The sequence below is a fragment of the Pleurodeles waltl genome, chromosome 10, assembly GCF_031143425.1.
Source record: "Pleurodeles waltl isolate 20211129_DDA chromosome 10, aPleWal1.hap1.20221129, whole genome shotgun sequence".
NCBI classification, from domain to species: domain Eukaryota; kingdom Metazoa; phylum Chordata; class Amphibia; order Caudata; family Salamandridae; genus Pleurodeles; species Pleurodeles waltl.
Window position 1 is genome coordinate 638,683,744 of NC_090449.1, and position 27,901 is coordinate 638,711,644.

At 45.0% G+C, this 27,901-nt stretch overlaps 1 protein-coding gene across 3 annotated transcripts in view; it reads left to right on the forward strand.

Moving 5' to 3' along the window:
- DPP6 (dipeptidyl peptidase like 6) overlaps positions 1-27,901 on the forward strand; it is a 1,951,083-nt gene that overhangs the window by 1,305,554 nt on the left and 617,628 nt on the right. For all 3 annotated transcript variants that reach the window (XM_069211130.1, XM_069211129.1, XM_069211131.1), the window contains exon 7: positions 14,127-14,208. In XM_069211130.1, the coding sequence (XP_069067231.1) occupies positions 14,127-14,208 (82 nt within the window). The remainder of the gene's footprint in view (positions 1-14,126; positions 14,209-27,901) is intronic.

Consider the following 27,901-nt stretch of genomic DNA (forward strand, 5'->3'; position numbering starts at 1 on the left):
TCCTGCTCGAGAAGCATCTTTCTTAAATGTTCATACTTCCTGGGCTTTGCATACCAATGCTATAGTGGCTGGGGAGAGAGAGTCCGAAGCATGCATTCAGCAACGCACACAAAGGTACCCACGAAATGCAATTAAAGCCACTCTTCAGTTTGACTACCCCTGCAGCCTGTCTAACAGTTTCTGACACTGGACTGGGAGATCAAGTTAGATGGGGTAGGGCTCACACTAGGGAACTCAGGTCTAGTCAGTGCATCTCCAATGACTTACACTCAGGCAAGTTGCAACAGTAACTTCTTGTTTGCTTTATATTTTTCAGAGATGTGCCAGGCTGTCTCATTGGACCTGCACACAGCACAGCCGTCTGTTCCACCCCCTCCTGTGGGGCTGTGTGGGTGGGTGTTACAACACTGTATGAGGGCCAACCAGTTGCTAATCCACACGGACAGCACACCACATGCTAGCGTGTGGCTGTGTGGTTGGAAGTGTGTTGTTGATTTCATCTTGTGTTGGAATTGTTTACATGTCATGCGTGATGGCTATGGAGATTTGGTTACTATGTAATGGGATTAGGCATTTGGCAATTTGATGAATGAGTAAGTGTAAGATATGGATGCCCATTTGTATGGTTTATTTATGTTCTCAATCCGATTTCCTGTGCTGGCTGTGACAGGAGGTGGTCCACTCTGAGATCTTAATGATCTGCAAGATGTAAGAGTTATAGAGACGGAATCAGAGGAATCAGAGATGTGTCCAAATATACTGTTTTACAGTTCTCCTTTGTATTATTGCCATCATGCAACCTCAAGTATGGCGATTTGCCAAGATCTTTTTAATATTGACAATTTAGGATGTTGGTTCTCAGAATATGTGATGATTCAGGACCTACATAGTGGACTACAGTAGAGTCTGCTGCTGACCAGCAATATGTTGCAAATCTCTCCAGTCTTTGCAAGCCTGTCTGTTTATCATTAAGTGGTTAGTTAAGGGTGCTGGTATAACCTGTATGTTTGCTCTCAAGTTGCTGGGTTTAGAGCATGGTATTGTTTGTTCTTCAGACAATATCTGAGGCTACCACCTACTATCTTAAATGAGTTTGTGGGGGAGGAGGGTAGACACATAGACAGTGAATATAGACACACTCATGTAAACAGGGAATGTTCTGTTAAAAACATGAATGCAGGAGCCAAAAGGTTTCACAAGAGCCGACTGCTGGTGCTGCTGATACTGGGAGTTCCAAATGCCAAGCCTGACTATTTCTTCCACCACCCTACAATTTTTGTCTGTCTCACTCTTGCAAGTTCTTTTAAAATTCTGCTTTCTCTCTTTGCTACTCTTTTCCTTTATTTCATTTCCTTCTTCTTTCTCCTGTTTCTGCCTTTCTCTCTCTTGCCACGGATCAACATCTGACAATGATAAATAAGCCTTGGTCCTTAAATTAGTGCCTTTGCCCATCATCACCTTCAAGTAGCCGTAGCACCCACATAATCTGAATCTCATTTATGTTAAAATTTACACATTTTAATTCAAGGATTTTCTGTTCTTTGTGTTCCAGCATTGCTACTGCTCTCACCTCCTTTCACATCACCTGTTTTGCCAGGATAGTTCAATCGAATATAGTCTATATAAAATAGCAACCTATAAAAAGCAGCTTTCCTTGGCAGATGTGTACAATCTCTTTGTGTGTGAATGCCTTGTCAGCAAAAGAAACGTGTAATAGTTTATTTTAGAAAATCCAGGTGGATGAACCCTTTCCCAAAACATCAATTAACCTCTGTTGGAAATTCGGTATCTGGTTGGCAGTCAGTTTGCACTCTGTCCAAGCAGGGGCCTTCACTCTAATCAGGGCTATGGAGATACACACTTAAGATAACCCTTGTTCACACGCTTGGTAGCTCGGCACAAGCAGTCAGGCTTATCTCAAAGGCAATGTGTAAAGTATTTGTACCAACACACACAGTAATACAGTGAAAACAGTACAAAATGGCACCACACCAGTTTAGAAAAATTGCCAATATTTATCTAAATCAAGCAAGACCAAAATAACAAAAATCCAACATAGCAAGTAAAGTTAGGAATTTTTAAATTAAAAAGAGTCTTACTCCATAGAAAACAATGGATGTGTTGTTGTTACACAAAGTCCCTGGTTTGCATCAAAAATAAAGCCACATGGGCAAGAGTGCATCGGAAAAGTCAGCGATGTGTTGATTCCTTACTCGCAAATGAGGCTGTGTGTCGTTTCTTCTCTGGTCGGGTAGGCGATTTGTCGCTTTTTTCTCCCGCAAGAGAGCAATGCGTTGATTTCTGGATGGGCACCTCGAATCCGGGCAGGATCACGTTGATTTTGACAACCAGCGATGTTTCATGGGAAATCCGGCCACACAGTGATTGAGAACCATGCTGCGTGGGAGTTGCACCATTTTCAGCAAGTGGGTGTTGTGTCGTTTTTCTAGCCCTGATTCAGGTGGTGCATCAATTTCTGAGCCACTATGCAGGTGGTGCATTGTTTTTACAACCGCGTTGCAGGTGGTGCGTCAAAAGTTTCCCCACACGGCTCCTGTGCGTGGATTTCAGTCTTTGTTCCACCATCTTCACCTGTCAAGTGCCCAGGGACCACTTGGCAGGGTAGGAGTCTCAGCAGAGAGTTCAGGTGCTGACAGAGGAAGTCTTTAATGGCCTTGAGACTTCAAAACAGGAGGCAAGCTCAGTCCAAACCCTTTGAGACACTTCACAAGCAGGAACATACCACAAAGTCCAGTCTTTGTCCTCTTTCAGGCAGAAGCAGCAACTGTAGGCCAAACCCAGCAAAGCACAGTCTCAGGGAAGGTGGCAGCATTCCTCCTCCAGCTCTTCAGCTCTCCTCCTTGGCAGAGGTTCCTCTTGAATCTGTAAGTAATCTAAAAATCTGGGGTTTTGGGTCCACTAGTTATACCCCTTTCTGCCTTTGAAGTTGGCAAACTTCAAAGGAAAGTCTCTGTTGTTCACAAGATCCTGCCTTGTCCAGGCCTGGCTCCAGACTCACAAGGGGGTTGGAGACTACATTGTGTGAGGGTAGGCACATCCCGTTCAGGTTTAAGTGGCCACTCTTCCCTCCACGCTAGCCCAGATGGCCCATCAGGATAAGCAGGCTACACCCTGCTCCCTTTGTGTCACTGGCTAGTGGAGATTCACAAACAGCCCAACTGTCAGTCTGATCCAGACAGGGAATACACAAGCAGGCAGAGTCGCAGAATGGTTTAAGCAAGAAAATGCCTACTTTCTAAAAGTGGCATTTTCAAACTGACAATTTAAAAGCCAACTTTACTAAAAGATATATTTTTAAATTGTGAGTTCAGAGAACCCAAACTCCATATTCTCTGTTTGCTCCCAAAGGGAGACTGCCTTTAAAAGTTATTTAAAGGCAGCCCCTATGTTAACCTATGAGAGAGATAGGCCTTGCAACAGTGAAAACCGAATTTGGCAGTATTTCACTGTTAGGACATGTAAAAACACACCAGTACACGTCCTACCTTTTAAATACACTGCACCCTGCCCATGGGCCAACCTAGGGCTTACCTTAGGGGGGCCTTACGTGTATAAAAAAGGAATGTTTGGGCCTGGCAAGTGGGTACTCTTTCCAGGTCGAATTGGCAGTTTAAAAACTGCACACCACCCACACTGCAGTGGCAGGTCTGAGCCATGTTTCACTAGACTGCTCATGTGGGTTGCGCAATCAGTGCTGCAGGCCCACTTATAGCATTTGATTTGCAGGCCCTGGGCACCTCTAGTACACTTTACTATGGACTTACTCATAAATCAAATATGCCAATCATGGAAAATCCAATTACACATACAGTTTACACAGAGAGTACTTCCACTTTAGCACTGGTCAGCAGTGGTAAAGTGCCCAAAGTACCAAAACCAGCAAAAACAAAGTCCAGCACACAGTCAAAACATGGGAAGCAGATGTAAAAAAGACAGCGGAGACCACGCCAAGGATGCCAGGTATAACAATCTCTTGGCAGAAAACCTATGTTATACTAAAAATATAGGCTTGGTCAAAGCTGCATTTCTCTTCCTGACATCATTGACAAAAAGAGAAAACTTTAGAAGTGTGTTACGGATTGCTTTCTCGACTAGAAGCCATTAGGACAGACAGCTCAATTGAATCTATGCTCGATGGATCTCCCTGCTTTTCTGCCAGTGGACATTTACATCAGAGCATTGGTTGTGTCTGCAGGATTTATTGAAGCCAGTTTTCATATTTAGAACTAGATGAGCCAAATATGTCATTCACCCAGTCATTAAATTGCTGGAACTTTTACAGACTGTCCTGCTATTTCTGTGTGACAGCGCAGATCTTCCCTGTTATGTCTGATGTGTCTAGAAATGGATATAATGAGTTTTAATAACTCCTGTACCATTGTCTTTTTTGGAAACCGGAAAGTTTCAGACTTTGACCTCAAAGTTCTGCAGAGCTGAGAAACTAGTTTGTAAGGTTAGTGGAGTTTCCCACCATCACCCAAGTCACAAGCGGAATACGTTTGACACCAAAAAAAGTTCAGCAAGACCATTTTCCACTAAACGAGATCTTTTTCAGAGTTTTTTATTCACAAATGTAAATTCGGCAGTTTTTTTTTAAGTTGCAGTTTGACAACAGTTGTTTTTCAAAGGCTTAATAGCACTGAGGATAAACCTTTGCAACTTTGCATACACCTGCTTCCTGCAGGGTTGTATTTTATGTGATTTGCTAAAATGGTGCTTGTGCCACGATCTCGTTTGTACTCCTCGCACTGTGGAAAGCGTCCCAAACTCAGTGGGGTCCTGAAGACAGCAGCAGGGACAGAATGGAAACAGTCCTTGAAGTTTTATTTACTATCTTCAGTTTCTACTCCATGATTGTCCACAGCCCTCCGTTAACAAAAATCAACAAACAGGAAGATGTTAACCCCTTAGCTGCTGGGCCTTCCCCCCCCCCCAGTGCTGAGCCCTTTTTTGGCTATTTGGGGTAGTTCGCGCTTAGGGCTTCATACCTTTTGTCCACATAAGCTAACCACGCCAAATTTGCGTCCTTTTTTTCCAGCATCCTAGGGATTCTAATGGTACCCAGAGTTGGTGGTTTCCCCTGGAGGAGACCAAGAAAATAGCCAAAATACAGTGAAAATTTAGTTTTTTCCAAAAAAATGGGAAAAAAGGGCTGCCGAAGAAGGCTTGTGGTTTTTTCCCTGAAAATGCCATCAACAAAGGGTTTCTGGTGCTGAAATCACTATCTTCCCACCTTTCAGGAACGGGCAGACTTGAATCAGAAAACCAAATTTTTCAACACAAATTTGGCATTTTACTGGGACATACCCCATTTCTACTATATTTGGTGCTTTCAGCCTCCTTCCAGTTAGTGACAGGAATGGGTGTGAAACCAATGCTGGATCGCGGAATGCTAAACATTTCTGAAAACTAGACAAAATTCTGAATTCAGCAAGGGGTCATTTGTGTAGATCCTACAAGGTTTTCCTACAGAAAATAACAGCTGAAATAAAAAAATATTGAAATTGAGCTGAAAACAACAGCCATTTTTCTTTATGTTTTACTCTGTAACTTTTTCCTGCGATGTCAGATTTCTGAAAGCAATATACCGTTTTGTCTGCTGGACTCTTCTGGTTGCGGGGATATAAAGGGCTTGTAGGTTCATCAAGAACCCTAGGTACCCAGAGCCAATAAATGAGCTGCACCCTGCAGTTGGTTTTCATTCTATACTGGGTATACAGCAATTCATTTGCTGAAATATGAAGAGTGAAAAAGAGGTATCAAGAAAACCTTTGCATTTCCAAAATGGGATCAAGATAAGGTTTTGAGGAGCAGTGGTTATTTGCACATCGCTGAATTCCGAGGTGCCCATACTAGCATGTGAATTGCAGGGCATTTCTCAAATAGACGTCTTTTTTACACACTCTCTTATATTTGGAAGGAAAAAATGTAGAGTAAGATAAGGGGCAATAACACTTGTTTTGCTATTCTGTGTTCCCCCAAGACTCCCGATAAAAATGATACCTCACTTGTGTGGGTAGGCCTAGTGCCCGCGACAGGAAATGCCCCAAAACACAACATGGACACATCCTATTTTTTTTATAGAAAACACAGCTGTTTTTTCCAAAGTGCCTACCTGTAGATTTTGGCCTCTAGCTCAGCCGGCACATAGGGAAACCTACCAAACCTGTGCATTTCTGAAAATTAGAGACCTAGGGGAATCCAAGGAGGGGTGACTTGCGGGGCTCGGACCAGGTTCTGTTACCCAGAATCCTTTGCAAACCTCAAAAAGTGGCTAAAAAAACAAGTTTTCCTCACATTTCGGTGACAGAAAGTTCTGGAATCTGAGAGGAGCCACAAATTTCCTTCCACCTGGCGTTCCCCCAAGTCTCCCGATAAAAATTATACCTCACTTGTGTGGGTAGGCCTAGCGCCCGCGACAGGAAACGCCCCAAAGCGCAACGTGGACACATCCAAATTTTTGGAAGAAAACAGAGGTGTTTTTTGAGAAGTGCCTACCTGTAGATTTTGGCCTCTAGCTCAGCCGGCACCTAGGGAAACCTACCAAACCTGTGCATTTCTGAAAACTAGAGACCTAGGGCAATCCAAGGAGGGGTGACTCGCGGGGCTCGGACCAGGTTCTGTTACCCAGAATCCTTTGCAAACCTCAAAAAGTGGCTAAAAAAACAAGTTTTCCTCACATTTCGGTGACAGAAAGTTCTGGAATCTGAGAGGAGCCACAAATTTCCTTCCACCCGGCGTTCCCCCAAGTCTCCCGATAAAAATGATACCTCACTTGTGTGGGTAGGCCTAGCGCCCGCGACAGGAAACGCCCCAAAGCGCAACGTGGACACATCAAAATTTTTGGAAGAAAACAGAGGTGTTTTTTGAGAAGTGCCTACCTGTAGATTTTGGCCTCTAGCTCAGCCGGCACCTAGGGAAACCTACCAAACCTGTGCATTTCTGAAAACTAGAGACCTAGGGCAATCCAAGGAGGGGTGACTCGCGGGGCTCGGACCAGGTTCTGTTACCCAGAATCCTTTGCAAACCTCAAAAAGTGGCTAAAAAAACAAGTTTTCCTCACATTTCGGTGACAGAAAGTTCTGGAATCTGAGAGGAGCCACAAATTTCCTTCCACCCGGCGTTCCCCCAAGTCTCCCGATAAAAATGATACCTCACTTGTGTGGGTAGGCCTAGCGCCCGCGACAGGAAACGCCCCAAAGCGCAACGTGGACACATCAAAATTTTTGGAAGAAAACAGAGGTGTTTTTTGAGAAGTGCCTACCTGTAGATTTTGGCCTCTAGCTCAGCCGGCACCTAGGGAAACCTACCAAACCTGTGCTTTTCTGAAAACTAGAGACCTAGGGCAATCCAAGGAGGGGTGACTCGTGGGGCTCGGACCAGGTTCTGTTACCCAGAATCCTTTGCAAACCTCAAAAAGTGGCTAAAAAAACAAGTTTTCCTCACATTTCGGTGACAGAAAGTTCTGGAATCTGAGAGGAGCCACAAATTTCCTTCCACCCGGCGTTCCCCCAAGTCTCCCGATAAAAATGATACCTCACTTGTGTGGGTAGGCCTAGCGCCCGCGACATGAAACGCCCCAAAGCGCAACGTGGACACATCCAAATTTTTGGAAGAAAACAGAGGTGTTTTTTGAGAAGTGCCTACCTGTAGATTTTGGCCTCTAGCTCAGCCGGCACCTAGAGAAACCTACCAAACCTGTGCATTTCTGAAAACTAGAGACCTAGGGGAATCCAAGGAGGGGTGACTTGCGGGGCTCGGACCCGTTTCTGTTACCCAGAATCCTTTGCAAACCTCAAAAAGTGGCCAAAAAAATAAGTTTTCCTCACATTTCGGTGACAGAAAGTTCTGGAATCTGAGAGGAGCCACAAATTTCCTTCCACCCGGCGTTCCCCTAAGTCTCCCGATAAAAATGATACCTCACTTGTGTGGTTAGGCCTGGTGCCTGCGACAGGAATAGATCACACAACGGTCAATGTTGGTCCTTACATGAGGCAGCTGTTGACCCTGGGGTGATCCATTCCTGACACAGGCACTAGGTGTAGGCACTCAAGTGGGGTAGTGTTTTTATCAGGACAGGTGAGGAGTCACTGGGTGGTAGGAATGTTGTGGATCCCAGCATATTCCTGTAGCTTGTGTGACAGAAATGCGAGAAAAATAGAGTTTTTTTTCAACATTTCAGCTTTGCATGGTATTCTGGGTAAGAAAACTTTGGGAAATCCACACAAGTCACACCTCTGTGGACTCCCCCGAATGTCTAGTTTCCAGAAATGTTTGGGTTTAGTGTGTTTCTCTATATGGCCGCCGAATCCAGGACCAAAAACACAGGTGCCTGCCTTACAAAACCAGTTTGTTTTGCCATAGACAATTTTGATGTCTCCACAATATGATTTGGGTGGTGGAATTTGGGGCTGAACTAAATTGGTGAGCTCCCAAGAGAGCACTCTCTCTCTGCTTGCCGCCGCATTCACCTGCTTTCTGGGTTGGCCTAACCCACTATTACCCAGTTGCACGAACAGCTTGCGAAGGGACAGCAGGACTGTCCTCATCACCTCCCTCATAATGTACTGGAAGAGGAGTTTTCGAATGGGACTCCTCTGACTGAAAAATCACTCCCAGAGTCTGCGCCATTGTCCTATCCCTCAGATGCTGTCTCAGTATCTGATGTCTCAGTCTCTGATCCTATGTCAGAGCGGTCCTCTATAACCCGAGTGCAGGCAGCAGTCATCCATCAAGATGCCATCTCTGCTATTGGCTAAACTGTTGCTCTAAAACACTAGCCTACGTAGACAGTCACAAAATCGATGGTGTGTGTGCGATACGTGCAACAGTAGAGGCCACCTTACCTGCGCTTCTTCCCTCAATCAGCACGTACTTTCAAGACACTCAAAAAACACCTTGTCACATACCATTCGTCACAGTCTTTAGCACCTCCTGCGCCCAGTCCAACAATCATTATTGGTGCTCCCACTCCCTCCTCCTCGGATTCCCTCATTACCACCCAGCAAAAGTGCCCTTCATCTCTCCATAGACTTTACTAATGTACTCAGCTATTTACATAAAATACAGATGTGCTCTTTGCAGTAGGCATATAAACCTTCTGCGCTTCTTTATGGCACTAAAACTGCCACTAGACAAGTCGGACCCTTTTCCCCCCAGGGAAACCACACACATATTGACAAAAGGGATGTATATATGGAAGCCAACCACCTGAAACTCAACTCAAGCAAAACCGAAATAATCCTCTTTGGCCCTCACCAAAAAAACCTGGGACGCCCCATGGTGGCCCACCACGCTAGGCCCTGCACCCACCCCCGCCAACTACGCACGCAACCTCAGCATCATCCTAGACTCCTCCCTCTCTATGACCCAACAAATCAACGCTCTTACCTCCTCATGCTTCAACAAACTCCGTATACTGAAAAACATTCAAATGGATCCCCACAGAGACCAGAAAAACTGTCACTCACGCACTCATCAGCAGCAGGCTTGATTACAGAAACGCCCTCTACGCCGGCACCACTCTAAAACTCAAGAGCAAACTACACGCATCCAGAACTCAGCAGCACGACTCATCCTCGACCTCCACCGACACGAACACATCTCTCCACACCTCAAATCCCTCCACTGGCTCCCCATTGACACAAGGATCACCTTCAAGATCCTCATCCTCACACACAAATCACTCCACAACACAGGCCCTGCCTACCTCAACGAGAGTCACCTTCCACACCTCCACACGAAACGTCCGTTCAGCTGACCTCTCTCTCGCCTCTGACCCCCGCATCAAACACACCACCACCGGGGGCAGATCCTTCTCCTACATTGCACCCAAAACATGGAACGCACTCACAACCCACATTCGCAAGACCCAAAACCTACTTCTTTTCAGGAAGGGCCTCAAAACCTGGCTTTTTGAACAGTGAACCTCCTAGCCCCTTTCCCTCCCCCCCGTGGCCCCCCCCAGCGCCTTGAGACCCTCACAGGTGAGTAGCGCGCTTTATAAATCTCTTTGATACAGATCTACCTATATATATATATATATATATATAAATATATATCTACATAGATATATCTATAGATATATCCATGTACCTAGATATATCTATCTACATAGATATATATATATAGATATATACATATTTTTTTTTTTAGTTGTTGTATGGTTTCCTTGGGGGCCAAAATGGCCCCCAGGGAAACCCTACAACATCTAAAAAAAAAATTGCCCCCACAGGGGGTCACCCTGCCCACGGGCGACCCCCTGTCATTTCATTTAAAAAAAAAAAAAAAAATCCCCTGGGGGGGGGGGGGGGGGGCGCGATCGCCCCCCCCCCACCCCCCAGGGGGCACCTACCTTTTTTTTTTTTTAAGAAAATTATGCCGGGGGGGGGGGGGGGAGCGGCCCGTTTTCCGGGGGGGGGCCGCCCCCCAAAAGTGAAATCCCTGGTGTTTAGTGGGGTTTCCTGGCCCCCGATCGCAGCTGTGCTGCGATCGGGGGCCAGGAAACCGTTTCAGAAGGCCTCATAAGAAAGGGGAGACTCTCCCCTTTCTTACGAGGCCTTCTGAAACTGTTTCTGGCCCCCGATCGCAGCACAGCTGCGATCGGGGTCAGAAACAGTTTCAGAAGGCCTCGTAAGAAAGGGGAGAGTCTCCCCTTTCTTACGAGGCCTTTTCAAAATGTTTCCTGACCCCCCCGATCGCAGCTGTGCTGCGATCGGGTGAGCCAGGAAACCTGAAAGTGTTTCCTGGCCCCCGATCGCAGCACAGCTGCGACCGGGGGCCAGGAAACACTTTCAGGAAGGCCTCGTAAGAAAGGGGAGTGTCTCCCCTTTCTTACGAGGCCTTCCTGAAAGTGTTTCCTGGCCCCCGATCGCTGCTGTGCTGCGATCGGGGGCCAGGAAACACTTTCAGGAAGGCCTCGTAAGAAAGGGGAGACTCTCCCCTTTCTTACGAGGCCTTCCCGAACGTGTAAAAGGCCGTTTTCCCCATGAAAGCAGGAAGCGGCCCCAAGGCTGCTTCCTGCTTTCATGGGGAAAACACCTTTGCAACGTCAGCGCGCCTCGTGACGCACCCGAGGATTTATTAATGCCCTTCCTGGTGTCGGCCACTGGTCGTGACCCGCACCAGGGAGGGTGTGTGGGCGTCGGCCAGTGGCCGACGCCCGCACTTAAGAGGTTAAAGGTATAATGTGGGTCAAGCTAAAACTGCGATTTCCTTGGCACACATAGAGTGTGTGATGTCATGCCCACCACCTTACCATTTTTGGTGCACTGACATGCATGTTTTATTTTGTCAATTTAGGGCAATCCATTATAACACCGAAATTGATTGATGACATAAAACCAAATATAGATAACATTATCTTAGCATTCAGTAAACTGGAACGTGCTGCGATGTATACATTATATTAATTTCTTGGGCTGTTTAAAACAGATTTGAATGGTAACACGGATTAAATGTCCCGCGGAAACCTTTGTAAGTCAAACCAAAAACGAAAGTAAAGTCATTTATAAGTGTACCGTGGTGTACTGTTGATAGTATTTGCATCAGAGATTTTTTACCAAAATGTGGAAAAATGCCCATTCCATTCTGCTAAATAGGCATTTTGTACTTTTTAAGCCGAAGCCAAACCCACTTCTGAAAATTAAGTAAGTTGAATGTGTGAAAATAATAGGTGCATCTATCTACCTGTGGTAGATACAGAACATACAGTTCAGAATGTAGCTGTAAATTCTATTTGTCTTTGCGATCTACTGAGCTTAGCTGGTGTGACTCAGTTTTACCCTATTTGTGTGACATGTCACCTATTTTTGACAAGGATGCTCACTTGATGTACTTAGCATTCATGAGGTACATGATGATAATCTTATTTCTAAGATGGGCTGTAACTAGGAATTCAGGTAGAGAGGGACAGTGTTGAGAGTTTTGGCACCTCAGGCAAAATTTTATGATGTCCATTTTGCACCCGAGCACAGGGTCAGTTTTAGGAAGGTGTGATTGGTGCAGCCGTGCTGGGCTCTGACCTGCAGGGGCACTGATCTCGAGAGCAAGTCACTGTGTTTAGCAATAAATTACAATGTAAAAGCACCTGCTGCAGAGTTCTTTGTGTGTCCAGCTTTCAGACAGCAATAAAAATATCAAGATCACTTTTCTGATTAATGTTCCTGCTAGAAAGAGAGATCGAGTTTTATCTAGTGGTGTTTTGTCTAGTGGCAGTTTTCACTCACTGTAAAGTAGTGCAGAGGGTTGATTTGTCTGCTACAAAGCACAGAACTAAATGTAATGTGGATAGCTGAGTGGATTAGTAAAGCCAGCCTTTACCAGCGCTTTAAAACAAATAAATGTATGTGAGGGACGGGTATGGAGAGATGAAGGGCATTTTTTCCGATTTGTGGTGACGGAATCAGAAAAGGAGGTTTGGGGGGGCACCAAAAAATATTATTGCACTGGGCACCACCCTCGCTAAAACCAGCCTTGCATAGACCAGATCATTTGGTCTGTCTTGTTTACCATAAAGTCTGTTTTTGATCTAATGCTTTAGACACAAATTCTTTCAATTGTGTAGTAAACATCTGCATTCCAGAACGTGGGAACTTAAAAAAGAAAGGCAGTGCCTTACTGATATGGGAAAGATGATAAGGATAAAAAAAGAGCAGAAGCATTGGCCAAAGAGGTGCTGCCCACAATGTCACTTCAAATTCTCCTGACTTTTCGTCATTCTTCGTTACCCAAGCATGGGTAGCAGGAGATGTGGTTATTGAGTAGTACCTGATTCCTCATAGTTACTCAAGAGGTAAACTGGATGGGGTCGGGGAGTGGAACATGAATACTCAGAGCTGACCCCCAGCTGCATACCAATATGAGTGAATAGGAAAAAGATGCCAGCCACTTAGCTAATGATGGCCACTCAATGTCTTCAGGTGGCGTCTTGATCTTTAGAATCTAGTCAATGTTGTTTTCATTTTTAAGATAGTTCATCAAAATATTGTATATTGGATACTCAGTTTTGGTGGCATCTAGAATATTTTTTCACTACACAACTTCCCTGAAATTATGAATAAGCTATGATGCATTATTTCTCAACTTAGGCCTCATTTCGATGTGTGGTGAAGGACGTTTTGAAGGGAACTGTGATATTCTTAAAAGTTATCCTTGGTGGCACTTTACCCCATACTTTATTAGAGCTAAGTGAAAACTTGAGCACTCAGCCAAAAATGGCAACATAATACAGGAAAGCTCTCAACTTAATAAAACTCATTACTTTTCTGAAGAAGGGAGGCCTGCGTCGGTGGATGTTGAAGACCCCGTGATGGGGGGGGGGCTTGATCAATTTGTTGTGTCTCGCCCACGGCTCCCTTCCTGTATTGTTATGCTGCAGCAGTCACAGGTGGCCCCTGGAGAGTAATGTGTCACAGTAGTGAAATGAGAATCCTGCAAGCAGAAGCGTCAGCCCACTTACGTCGCCGCGTGTCAGCTGTCACGTGCCACAGAGTGTGGCGGCGGCGCTCTGAACCTCCAGTCAGCAGAAAGAGCCTAAGATCGGCTAAACCACTGGGAGGAAATTGAAGTGTGTCTGGAATAAACGCTTCCCGTTTTGCTTTGAAGTAAAACACATAAAGAGCTTCAAATGATAGTGTTTGAAAATGTATCAAATTGTTTGGACAACTAAGTCACCATGTAGAGTAAATAAACAACATTGTGAAAGGGAAAGAAAGCGGGATTGTGAGCCCCCCCATGCGAGTGACCTCTTAATTCTCTTGGAGCCAGTAAATCAGTTACCGATCTCATTAGAATTAAAAAAAAAAAGGCCAAAATATTACACGTACATTTAAACCTATTTTTGTAAAATATTTTGACCAATGTATCTAAAATGACGTTGGTGAGTGTGGCCTGGTAGTATTATTTAGATCTGTTTGATATCTTAATATAAGGCCTGTTTTCATGGGCCTAATGAATAGAATGGCAGAAAAATGCAGGTGCTTCAAAAGTGTAGTTTTGCACTTTAAACTGTTATTTGAATTAGAATTCCAATATTTTAAAGACTTTGAGATGTAAAATCTCCAGTATGCCAGTGAAGTGTTACATTTGTAATCTTCTGTTTACAGGGAACATCGCAATTTAAATCCACCTGAAGTAAAAAATGTACCGCTTCAGTATGCCGGATGGGGACCAAAAGACCAGCAACTGGTAAGAGGAAAAACATGGACAATGGTATACCTTGGCATTTCGCCGTTGTGATTTAATTGCATCTGAAAACAGGTTAAAGGAAGAGACAACGCACGCTTGTGTCAGTGTTTGAAAACGTATTCTCATTACACTTAGCCCTGATGAGGAGGAGGTGATGAGGAGGAGGTATTTAGGATGGTCGATCTACTTCAGCCTTCGGTGTTTGGAAAGTTTCTAAACTATAGGTGCTGGAAAGGGAGCACTGAAAATTGCAATCATCGTCAGTAGTATGAGCTTCATGCCATCGCCCACATATATGCTTTATCCCTCCTGAGAATAGGGAAACTTTCAGGACAGGTGCGACCGTTTCTTCCATCGGATAGTTCCCTAGGGCGTGGAACAGCGTGACCAGATTTTAAGTAGTAAAAACCGGGAAAGTCCAGAAATAAAAGGGCCAGACCAGAGCCTATAGCCTTACTTTTATATCTGGCCTATCCCGATTTTTGCATAGCTGCGCGCGCTCGCGTGCGTGTATATATATATATATATATATATATACATATATATATATATATATATATATACACATACATATACACACGCTGAAGGGATCAGTGCAGCCGTCTGGTGGACATTGCTCCGTCTGTTGTGGATCATATATATATATATATATATATATATATATATATATATATTTTGTAATTAATGTAACATAGACATGTAAAGAAAAAAGGATAGAGAGATGTAGAGGAACGAGAATGAACGGAGAAAGAAAGGAAGACAGGCAGAGAATGGATGGTTGGAAATAGAGCTAAAGAGAGGGGAAGGGGGTGGACTGGTTTGTGCACTTTAGCGGGGGCTACTTTCACGTACCAGTCCGGCCTTGAAAACTGTGTTAGAAAAAATTGCCCCTTTCTCCTAAACCTAACAATTAAAATGCATGTCAATGCGGTGGTGATGATGATTTCTACTTCAATACCTAGTTTTTTTTTTAAACTAACGAACCTTAGCCATGGGGATCATGGTGCAGTATAATGCTCCAAGTTAAAAAACAGAATAAACAGAGGTTCACTTATATGCTGCAAACCATGACTTAAAAAATATAGTGTAAGCATAACATGCCATAAGCATCAATTAACCCCTCGAGGAAATGAAAAAATGATGCAAGGTAGGATATTCCCGTGCAAACTTCAGTTTTCAGAATATATTGCAGAGGGGAGCTTTTCGCTTGTCTACATAGAAGTATCTAACATTTGGGCAGTGTAAAAATAGCCAAAAGGAATTGGAGTGCTGTGCAGGGCCACAAAAGCAAAGACAAACTAAACAAGTGATTGGAGGGGCACCTGGGTTCTGAGAGTGGTGGACTGTTACTTCATTGTGATGTAGTGTAAGATCAGTTCTTTCCAAAATTGTTGCAGGGTTGGGGAAGTCTTGATGGTTGTCATTCATGGATTGTCAGCCAAGGAATCTACATGGGAACGTAGGAGAAATAGTGTGTGTTGCTGCCAGCCTGATAAATCAATAACATACCCAAAGGCATTTCACAAAATTAATGTTTGGTAAAGATTAATGTTAGGTAAAGATTCAATCACCAAACCATCAGGCGCTGCCCGTCCTTTAGGGCGGAGGGGCTATGCTCCCCCACCTTTTGCCTCTCATGAAGAGTGTCTGTCAGGCTGAACAAAGGTCAGCCTGAAAGACACTCTTCATGTTCAGGTCAGGCAGCCAGGAGCAGACGTGCGATTTACGCAGACTCCTGGCTGCCTGAGCTGAACTTTGCTGGACTGAGGAGGTCACAGCTCCTATGGGTGTGACCTCCTCCGCTCAGCAAAGGTGCCTAGAGGCCCTCCCCGTGTGACGAAGAAAGCGTCACCCATTAACTTCGACCTGGGCGCTTCAGGTTTAAGCCCTGAAGTGCCCAGGGCGAGTGTCAATCAGTGGCACTTCGTCACAGAGTGGGGTCAGCAGTCTCACTGACCCCATCCCACTCTTTGACGAGGCTGGGACTGCTGCTAGCCAATGAGGGAAGGCAGCAATCCCAACCCTCCTGGGACCTCCGAGGCTGAAGGCAAGTGTGTGTATGTGTGTGATCTTTAAAAATGAATGTTTGGTGTGTGCGTGCATGTTTGAATGTTATGAATGTTGTTAATGGATGTGGGTGCGTGTGTGTGTGAAAGCATGAGTGTGTGTGTGCTTCCCATCTGCCCCCCTTCAGCCTAAAGCTGTCGGCCGCCACTGCAAACCATATTGCCTACCATGAGACTTGTTCCTGTGGAGGGAACTGTATTATACTAGGAAATGATGGAAAGGGCAGTAGAGTTAGAGGATTCAGATATGTAGGGATCACGTTGGGTGAATGGCTACCCCAAATCTCCAGATGCACCATCACCCAGGCCCTCATCTCTAGCTGACTGAACTATGACAATGCTCTTTCTTCAGGGATCGCAGCTTGCTTCTTCCAATGACTACAAACCATGCAGAATGCTGTAGCCAGCCTCATCCTGGGTTTCCCCAGATAAACCCTCATCATCCCCTACCTCAGGGAACTCCACTGGCTCCCTGTACAGAAAAGATGCCAGTTCAAGCTCCTGACCCATTCATACAAGGCCGTTCTCAGCTAAAGACCCTTCAATTTGAACCACCACATGATCTTCCATCAGCCCACCAGACACTACGCTGCGTCCCTTTTTCTAACCCTCAGCCCCCAGTTCTGCTTTCCCTCTTATCTCATAACCGAGCTTACAGAACCTCTCTGGAATGCACTTCTGAGTTTAAAGAAGACATTTATTGTTATTATTTCTTCACCGCAAGGTTCTTGAGAGACAAAATTAGTAGATTGGAAGCACACGCTCAAAAGTAGTCGCAGCAATGAAAGCAAAATATATCAAAGTACTTCTCAGTTGCAATGTACACAGCAAAATACATGTGATTATATTATAGCATAACTTCAAAGCAAAGCATAAAAGTCAAAATTCATCACCGTATGGGCAAGGCTGTAGGGCCTATATTCAGCTTCATCTTTCTGGGGTTTGCAAGTTGATGACTCCGGTCAACTGCAAGAAAGAGATTTTCTACCCAAACGGGAGACAGGCAACCGACGTCTAGCTCCTGTCTGAAGTCAAGCTGATTCAATCTACCCCTGCTGAAGTCCAGAGTCATCCTTAAAAGCAAACTCAGTGTAAGAACCGAAGAAACTTGGAGAGTGGCCAATTCTCCCGAGCTCTCAGACTGGATTGCGAGGTAAACACAAAATCTACGTGCTCTTATCAGCTAAGATCTGGTGTGAACAACACTGCTTGGTCTACCATGTGGAAAAACGCAGCTTGGAAAAACACAGCTCATCTGCAATGTCTCAACTGCAGTGTCTAACCCCACGTTAAAGCCATTAGGCAGCTAACCTAAATATCAAATGTAATGTCTAATGTCATGTCAAAGCCAATAGGCAGCTAAACTGAATACAGAATGTAATGGCTAATGCCATGTCAAAGCCAATAGGCAGCTAAACTGAATACAGAATGTAATGGCTAATGCCATGTTAAAGCCAATAGGCAGCTAAACTGAACAAAACATATAATGTGCTACTGGTATACATTGAGCAACTAATATGGGCAATGGTGAAACACAAAGTCATTGGTCAAACACAAGTAATAGCATCACACCCCCGCATCTGACGTAGCAAATGCAGTGGTCGCCCCTTCTCCTACTTAGCAGTGAAGGTATGGAATGAACCGCCCTTTCATCTACAGACTTCCCCGTCTCGTCCAGAGCTACGAAAGTCCTTGAAGACCTGGATGTTTAGCTAATAAACTGGGCTCTGCCAGTGCCTGGGTACTCTCAGAGGTGACAAGTAGCGCTCTACAAATTGATTGATTGAGTAGTTAGGTGAGGATTATTTTTCTAAGCAGAGCAGGGATGTGGAAGGGCCTGCTCATTCATGGTCAATTCAGTTTGTTTTATGCCCTTAGGTGTTTCCTACATGGAGATTTCCAATTGCATGACAGAAATCCTGAACAACAGAATCAGTATTTGTTAGACCTGGCATCTTTTGTGTGGTTTCCCGTGTCTTTTTGTCTCTGCCTCCTGTACTTTTGACTGTGTGCTGGATTTCATGATTGCTGGTTTTGGTACTCTAGGCACCTTACTACTGCTGATCCATGCTAAGTGCAAAGTGCTCCCAGTCTAAATTGTGATTGTGATTGGTTAGCCATGGTTGGCATATGTGATTTACTAGCAAGCCTCTAGTATAGTGCATCATGTGTGCCCAGGGCGTGTAAATCAAATTCTACTAGTGGACCTGCAGCACTGATTTTGCCACCCACATGAGTAGCCCTGTAAACATGTCTCAGACCTGCCATTGCAGTGTCTGTGTGTGCAGTTTTAAACTGCCATGTTGATCTGACAAGTGCACCCACCTACCCAAATCTTCTCTTTTACTACATGTAAGGCATTCCTAAGGTAGGCCCCTGATAGCATCCATGGCCAGGGTGCAGTGTATTTAAAAGGTAGGACATGTACTGGTGTGTTTTACATGTACTGGTGTGTTTTACATGTCCCGATAGTGAAATACTTCCCAGTTCGGATTTCACTATTGCAAAGGCTCTCGGCCTTGAAATATCTCTTAACCGTAATTTCCCACTGGGAGCAGATAGAGATGTGGAGTTTGAGGTCTATGAACTTACAATTTTAAAATACATCTTTTAGTGAAGGTGTTTTTTTAACTTGTGTGTCTGAAAATGGCACTTTTAGAAATAGTGCATTTCTTGCTTAACCATTCTGTGCCTCTGCCTGTCTGTAAAATACACATCTGGGTCAGGATGAGAGTTGGGCTGGTTGTGATTTCACTCTAGACAGTCACACAATGGGAGCTGAGGTGTGCCCGCATATCCTGATGGGTCTTCCTGGGATAGAGTGGTTGGAGGAGCTGACACTTGCTCCTGAATAGGGCTGTACAGAATTACACAATACAGTCTCCAACTTCCTAGAGTGTGTCTGGGTCCAGGGCAGAAAAGGCAGGGTCTTGTGCACTACAAAGACATTCCTTTGAAGTTTGTCTACTTCAAAGGCAGAAATGAGTATAAGTAATGGACCCAAAACCTCAGATTTGTAGAACACTTCTGGATCAATAGGACACTCTGCCAAGGAGAAGAGATGAAGAGCTGTGAGAAGGAGTACTACCCCTTTGCTGCAGTACTTTGCTGGGTTGTCCTGCAGTTGCTGCTTCTGCTTTGGAGAGGACAAACTCTGGACTTTGACGTGTATCCTGCCTGTGAAGTTTCTCAAAGAGATTGGACTGAGCTTGGCTCCTGTTTAGAAGTCTCAGGGACATCAAAGACTTACCTGCCAGCCTCTGGATTCTCTTGCTGAGGACCCTGACGTGCCAAGAGGTGCCTACTCCAGTTCCTGGGCCCTTGGGAGTGAAATCTGTTACAAAACAAGAAGAAACAGGCACATCGACCCGGGATGACCCCAGAACCGGTGCTGCTGCTCAACTCCGTGCCACTGCCTGCACCCAAAGCTGTAGTCCCTGCTAGAGTGTGATGACCACAACCGACACTGCAGGCCTCACACCACCACAGCGCCTCTAAAGCTCTGCAGCATCATCAGTCCCGAGTGGCATGTCACCGATGTCCGTGACACCCAACTCTGCCATGGAGCCTGTGGCCAAGTGGTGTAATCGCAGCACTGTGAAGTTGCCCCACTGCTCCTTGACCCGCTGGACTCATGGACCCCACCGGAACATAAGGAACTGATGCCTCACCACCTAAGCTGCCTCACCTCCGCTGCCTCCATAAGGAACCAACCCTTCACCTTTCCTGCATCACAGTAGGAAACCAAAGCCTCACCTTCTGCACAGCAGTGCGGAACCAACGCCACACTGGCTCTAGAGACGCCTCACCTCCTGACTCAGTGCCACGTCTTTGACTCTGCCTCATTTCTAAGGTACTGTACCTGGGGTCTGTGTGACTGCATGACCGGCACCACACTCCCTCGTGAGTGGCATCGGACTGTTGGGAACGACTCCATCACGATGCTGTGATAGCACCAGTTGGAGCTATTGTGTTTTCAAGCACTTTTATTGAGATTTAGCCTTTAAAAATGTGTATCTTTGCTTGTGTTTGTTGGATTTTTGTTGTTTTGGTCTTGTTTTACCTACATAAATATTGGCTATTTTTCTAAACTGGTGTGGTGTCCATTTGTAGTGTTTTAACTGTGTTACTGTGTGTGGGTACAAATATTTAACACATTGCCTCCGAGATAAGCCAGACTGGTCATGCCAAGCTGTCAAGGGGGCGAGCAGGGGTTATTTTAGGAGTGTGACTCCCGTACCCTGACTAGAGTGAGGGTACCTATTTGGACAGGGTGTAAACTGACTGCCAGCTAGAGACCCCATTTCTAACAGTATTTACATTTAGTAACTCTGTTTACCTATTACGATGTTTGCACAGGAGAAAATGAAGGTTGGACTGGGAAAATGGGTCTGATTGTCGCATCTCCTTTTCACTTTAAATGACCCTTTTCTCCCTTTCCCATCCCCTAGATGCCTTTTCTGTCTGAGCACAACCGTCTTGCACTTGCATGTTTGCCTTAACGTTTGTTAATGTATTTCTGCCATTTGTGCAAAGCTCTTTTAAAAAATAATAATCTCTCCTGTTTCAGAAACCATACTGCTGCAAGCTAGTACTACTTTAGTCCCTCAGCTCACCTATTCATCTCACCAAACATCTGCATGAACTCACATACCTCACTTCCCTGCACTAAAGATAGCAACTGACTGCTATTAATGACATCTACCACAAAGAAACTGCAGTGAAAGCAGGGAATTGTTTGCTTGAGCGCACACGAATAATCTCAATAACTAATAACACTGGTCGAACTACTAAACTTGGTTTGCTGAGCAGTGTACTGCGTGGCATAAAGTGCGTGCATCCCTTAGTATGGTAACTAAGCACTGTATAAATGCAATTACAATTAGTATGGTAACTAAGCACTGTGTAAATGCAATTACAATTACAATGTGGATGAAATACTAAGGAGGAATAATGAGTGCCGAGAACATCACAGAGGAACTCTGTAATTCGTTACAAAGACAATTGTCAGGATTCCACTGGCAATTCCTGTTGAGCTCCCCTCTTCCCCCAAACGAATTTCACATGCCCCTTGGTATTAGGTAAACAGAGAAGAGCGTCTGCTGATAATTAATGGTATCTGCGACATTGCAGTTATGTCTTCACTTTTATAGAAGGAACACTTCGGTCAATTGAAGAAAGAAGATTTTTAAGCTTTCCGCATCTGTAAAAAAACAAGGCAGGTTTTATACCAGAGTTGCAATGAAATTGGGTTTTATATCGAACTTTAGTTTCCTAACAAGACAGTCCGACTATCCGAGGTAGACTGGAAGCTTAAAACCTTTCTTCAGCATTGTGGCATAGAAAAAAGTTGTTGAGATGGACAGACGAGCATCAAACATTTCAACATACGTTTTTAGCAGTGTGCATTTTTAAATGCACATAGTGATTTGAAGGTCAGGTGCTATTTGACTAGGTTTTAGCAACAAACTGCATGCACTGCCACGATGCGGGTGGGTAGGGGGCACACTTCACAGTTTTCCATTTATTTTTGTCGGCTTGGATTTAAGTATTGATTGATGGGTGGCAACCAGTTTCAGACTGAGGTTAATGCAATGTAGCATTTGTTCCAGGAAGCAACATTTTAATATCTCAGGATGCTATTGGCCACCTTGCTGGGTTCAGTAAGAAAAAAAACTTGTACCTGTTTCTGAGATAAATCAGAGCACTTCTTGTAATTGAAAATAGCAATTAAGAGGTCGACTGTACTGCTGTACGCTTACAAGTAATAATACATTATTTTTGACCGTGCATTATTTCACAAATAGCATTACTGCCATGCCGTATTCCTAGATCAGAGGAATATAATTTATCAATTTGAACCGAAGTCCTGAGTTGAACAGTAGTTTACAAGAAACATGTTTAATATGCAACAAAAAAGGCTTTTTTTGTGGATTTTTATGCAATATGAAAGAAACTTTCAGAGTCAAAAATCTATGCATTTTCAGTTTCATTTTATGTTTGAGTAGTTTTTTGACTTTAAGGAACTTTTCAACAATCTTTAGGACTATGAATGGAAATCTGTGTAAATCCTAGATTTGTATGTCTACCCTTGCAGTCCTATTCTCAGCCTTGCGGACACAGGGCACTCAATCTCGTTTCTCCACTGCAGATCTGACCCATGAATTATAGGGGCGGTGCCTTGCCTTGACAATACACGTTCTATTACATTTTTAAAGGAATTTACTTGTAGGTTGGGTGGGTATAACTGTGAAAATATATGTAAACTCCTACATACTCCTGACTTTGTGGTTGTCCCAGTTACTTTTTATGTAACACACTGACACGCCTCATTTCTGCTGTTACCCATTAACATATGACTTCATGATATGTGCCATACTTGCATATTTTACCGGAGTCAAGCGGGGGCTCTGCAGTCATAAGAATGTGAAATACCAAATCTTGGAATCTGGAAATGCAATTTTTAACCGAAAGTAATAGTTTTTTTACAAACACTTTGAACATGGGTACAGAAATACTCAGTCAGTCCCTCAAAGGGTTGAAATAGGTAAAGAATAAGACTGGAAGACATTGTGTTGTTGGTTCACTGTGGTGTAAGCCTTGGTCAAGCACCAACCTCAATCCTTGTCAGGATGAGGCACATGCTAAGCCTGTATAAACCTGTGCTCAACCCTCTGGTAGTTTGGCATAGAACAGCCAGGCTTAACTTAGCGGCAATCTGTAAAGTATTTATGCAACACTTCAGATAGTAATAAAGTGAAAACATCACACAAAAAGGATCCCACACCAAGTTGGAAAAATATAGTAATATCTAATAAATAAATATATAAAGACCAAAACGACAAAAATCCAATCAGTAGAGCCAGAGATTAGTTTTAAAGAGGTCGGTAAAAATATTGCCAAAGCGCACAAAGCGCCAACTACGAATACCTGGTTGCGTCGGACCAGGACAAAGGATCAAGTTGTGGCCATCCATGGTGGAGTGCTGGTTGGCTACAGGATCCAGTTTCGCCACCTGAACAAAGCACCTTAAATCCTGGTTTGCAGAGGTTTGCAAGGATCCCCATCGACGATGCGTTACACAGTCGAGGTGATGTGATGGTTCTAAGGTGCGACATGGCAGAAATGCAAGGGCCTGCTTCATTGTCAAGGACCCTGTTGATGAGGGCTTGCAATGCGAAATCTGGCATCAAGGCTGCATTGGCAATTGTGACAATACATTGGTTCCAAAGAGGCTGTGAACTGCGGAGGCAATGCAGGTCTTTGCCACAGGTCCAATCCTTGCATCTGCGGTGATGTTTGTGTTCTGCTCGGGGGTTGTGCTGCACAGCAGAGAAGATGCAATTGTTCTTCTGGGTCTACAGAGGGTGGTAATGCAACTTAGGCCCACTTTCAAAGGTCCAGGACCCCGGTGGCACCACTTGGCTCAGTAGACTCATAGATAGCAGTTCCAGTGAAGGTGGAAGGTTGTTGGAAGCCTGTTGTGTCCCCAAGGCTTCAGATAAGGAGGCCAGCCAATTAGCCCTTGAAGTCCCTCTGAGGTTTTGGGTTCAAGACATGCAGGACCAGTCCTTCTAACCCAGATAAGAGAGCAACAGGTCAGAACAGCACAGCAGGGCAGCAGTCCTTCAGATCAGCAGTCCAGCAGAGTAGCAGTCCTTTCAGCAGCAGAGCAGTCCTTGGTCCTTGCAGAGTATCCATAGTTCCAGAATTGTACTGAAGAGTTCGTGTCTGAGGTCTAATATTTATACCAAGTTGTGCCTTTGAAATGGGGAGAAGTTTCTAGAGGTTTCCAAACCCCTGAAGTGTCAAGTATCCCTTTGCTCCTTGTCCTGGCCCCACCATGTCTGGTGTCAGAATAGCCTAGGGACAAGCCCTTTGTGATTGTGCTTAGGCAGAGCCTTTGAGATGGGCAAGTGTGGTAGATAACAGCGCCCCTTCATTAAAGCAGAGTAACATCCAGCCAAAACCTACCTTCTCTTTATCTCACTGTCTAGGAGCAATACACAAAAACCAACTGCCGCCTACATCTAGTCATGTGACCCAGGATCAGATTGCAGGCATCAAATGGTTAGTACAAGAAAATGCCAGCTTTCTAAAAGGGGCAGTGTCAGAATTGTGATTAAACATCTGACTATGCAGTCAAAGAGGGCTTCATTTCTTTTGGAACTTCTACTTTTGAGCATAGGCAACTATACACAAGGAACAATGATACAGAGTTATTTGTTGTGGCACAGACCAACTACGGGGGTGTAGGACAAAGAGATATTTTACAAGTGAAACAATCAGGGTTGGAACAATACAGATTAATGATCATATGCTACAACCATTCCAGGCATGATGTGGGTGCATAATTGTAAATGTCTCCCCCTACCTAGGCAGGGCAGACACACTGGTACATCTGAAGCCAGAAGAGATGACAGCCACTTCTATGTGCACCAAGCATTTCATCAGGACATAATCGCACAGAGCTCACAGCACACTTCAAACAGACACAGTACTGTATGCCTCCTGCCGGACTTCTATAGGGTCGCTATCCCGCCTTCCTCCTTTCCAGCCTCTGTCTCCAGGGTAGATGGAGCCAAGTAGTCCTGATATGGCCCCATCATTTTTTGGGGTGTTTGTAATTAGAAGTATAGATCTGATTGCGTGATACAGTATGCCATGTCTACATGCTAGAAAGTTAGGAGTGGTCCTCTACGCTAGTGCATCTCCATTCTGCGTCTAGCGGGAAGTAACACAACAGTAACCAGTCTCCTAGAGGCTGTTGCGATGCACCTGTCATAGCCCAACAGCACAAGTAAAGGGGTCCCTACTATATGCTTGCTGGTAATCTTATGAAGTTCCACCAGAACTGTCAGCCAAAAGTGCTGCACACCCAGGCAGAACCAAGCCACGTGGGCAAATTCTGCCTCCTCTGCACTGCATCTGGTGCAGCTTGAGGTGTCATGTAAACCAAACCAGAACAGGCGAGGCTGCGGCGTATAGCACACTCTGTTAATGTACTTAAAATGTAGTATCCTGTGACATCTATTCAGGGAAACAGACTCCAGGATGGAGCAAAAATAAGTCCACTGGTTCTCACTGATGGTAATGCAATGTCCCGCTGCCAATCTAACCTAAACTTCGCGACTCCTGGGCACTGCGCCTCTTATGTGAGTACTTAAAATTTTGCTATGATATGACTTGGTGTATATACTTGTAACAGGTGTGTAATTGCCGGTAACTCTGGGAGTTCAATGAAGTCCTCCCCAAGGAGATCATGCAGTGGGCCCTGCAGTAATGAAACTGGGCTAGTATTGAGGATTCAACGCAATGTGCACTAACCTGATCCCAACTGCACATCATGCCATCTTGCAATAGATCACCCATCGTAGTTAGACCCAGCCTCCGCAGCACCCTCACAGCCCCTCTCTCCTGCATCAGAGGAAACCAAGTACACCAGTCCAATGGAACACACAGCGAGTAAACAAAGGATTCAGCTTGTTATTTTAAAAGTCGCCACCAGGAGTAAACAGTTACGTTAAGCAGGTCCAGGACATTGAAGTGTTGCACTGATTTTACAAAGTCTGGGGCAGCGATAATGGGGAGGCAACCTCTAACCCAAGCCACAAATGCAGTAAGACCCTCGAACCATGTACCCAGTAGTGAGCGAACATGCACTGCTCAGCCATGTAGGAGGTCTCAAGATCCGGAGCATTCTAGACACCCATTTTGTACAGTAGCGTTAACTTGTCCCAACTCTAAGGTGGTTTCTTCCCAGCCTAGGCCAGACAAACCAAACAGACTCTCAGCTTGCTAAGCACCGCATGTGGCAGCAAATTCTTAATGTTCTCAAACAAGAAAAGGAAGCAGGGTTTTATCACCAAATTTATGATGGCTGTAGTCGCGACAGAGGTACTTTAAACCAATGTTCAACTGCTTCTGATAGCCTCTGCACTGTTTTACCGCAGTTATCCAGCAGGACCACAGAGGGGGCCTGTGTGCACCTGGATCCCTAGGTATCTCATTGAGTCAGTAGGCCATTGTAGTGGAAACTCTAGTTCCACCAGGGTTGTAGCCGCAGTGAGGGGAAATATCTGAGACTTATCTCAATTAATCTGAAGGCCTGAACGCTCACTGAGTAAAACAACCTCCCGAAGGATCAGAGATAAATTATGCTCAGGGTTGAGTACATACAGGAGGGTGTCATCTGCATATATGCAGCTGATCAGATTGTAGTGCAAGAACCGGAGGCCCCTATGTGCATGGAATTCTCAGACCTCAAAAGGTAGTGGCTCAGTTACTAAAGCATACAAGAACGGCAACATGGTGCATCCTTGTCTGGTGCCTCTTGTGATAGCAATAGATTCTGTGAGTATCCCTCCCACACCTATGTGCCACAGTACTACAAGCATAAATCCACATTCTATTGAATCAAAAACCTTCTTGATGTCCAAGAATATCAATGTGGCTTGTACTTTGGGGTCGATGTGAGTAATAGCTCCAAAAAGCATTCTGAGGTTCTATGACAGAGACCGGCTGGGGATAAATCCAGCCTGCTTTGGGCCTTCTACTCCTAGGATCAACAGAGCAAAGAGGTTGGCAAGGATTTTCACAAATATTTTGGTGTCTACATTTAGTAATGACAGTTGTCTGTAGGACGTGCAGTTGTTGACCAGTTTTCCGGCTTCAGTTGGGTGATCAGTAGAGCCTCTGGAATTGAGGAGGGCAAACAGCCATCCTCACAATCTCTTCAGAGAGAGTGACTAGGTATGGCACAAGGATGTCCTGGTAAGCCTTATAGAAGGCTACTGTTAACCCGTCAGTGTCTGGCACTTTACCACTAGGCATATCATTTACTGCCGCAGTGATCTCCGCTGGGTGCTCTTGGGTTATACGGTGTTCCCTACGTTCGACTGTGAGCCACTTCATGGCAATATGCACAAAATAGTCAGTCGTCACCAGGTAATCGTACGGGGTATTTGATGCGTGTAGTTCTGCATAGTAGCAATGAAACCATTCTGAGGCTTTCTCTGCTGTGTGCAAGATTGATTCTTGCTCCTCTTGCGCCTCTAGTATTACAGCATCCGCACTCTCCACTTCCAGCCGTGCTAGCCTACTGCGCAGCAACCAAAGGACACCAGCGTGTTTGGAGATCACAACCCCCTGGACATAGACCTTGAAGGCCCTCCATGCTGTTGTAAATTTGGCTATGAGACAATAATGATGCGAAAGAAGTCTTCTTCGGCTTGCGTGAGCCCCTCCTTAAACACAGCATTTATGAGTGAGTACGGTGAGGACAGCAACGCAAATGTAGGGGGTCATGAGCTGTGCAGTTCCAACTCCAGCAATACCGGCGAGTGGTCTGAGTAAGTTCGTGGTAAGGGCTGAGTGTGTCCCACCCCCATCATCAGACTCCCCAATAGTAATCAATAATCAGTACACCTTCCGGAACGGCCCGGCCGCTCACAGTAGGTCAATTGACGGCCCAGGCTTGGCTCTCCCCCACATGTGGCAACATGCGTCCTCACCGCATCAGAAAGCAGGAAGTTCGCTGGGTAGTCCACCCAGCTGGCTCCGGTGTAATGTCTCACCACCATAGGCTTCACCCAGCTGCATGGGAATATCAGCTAATAAAGGTCTGT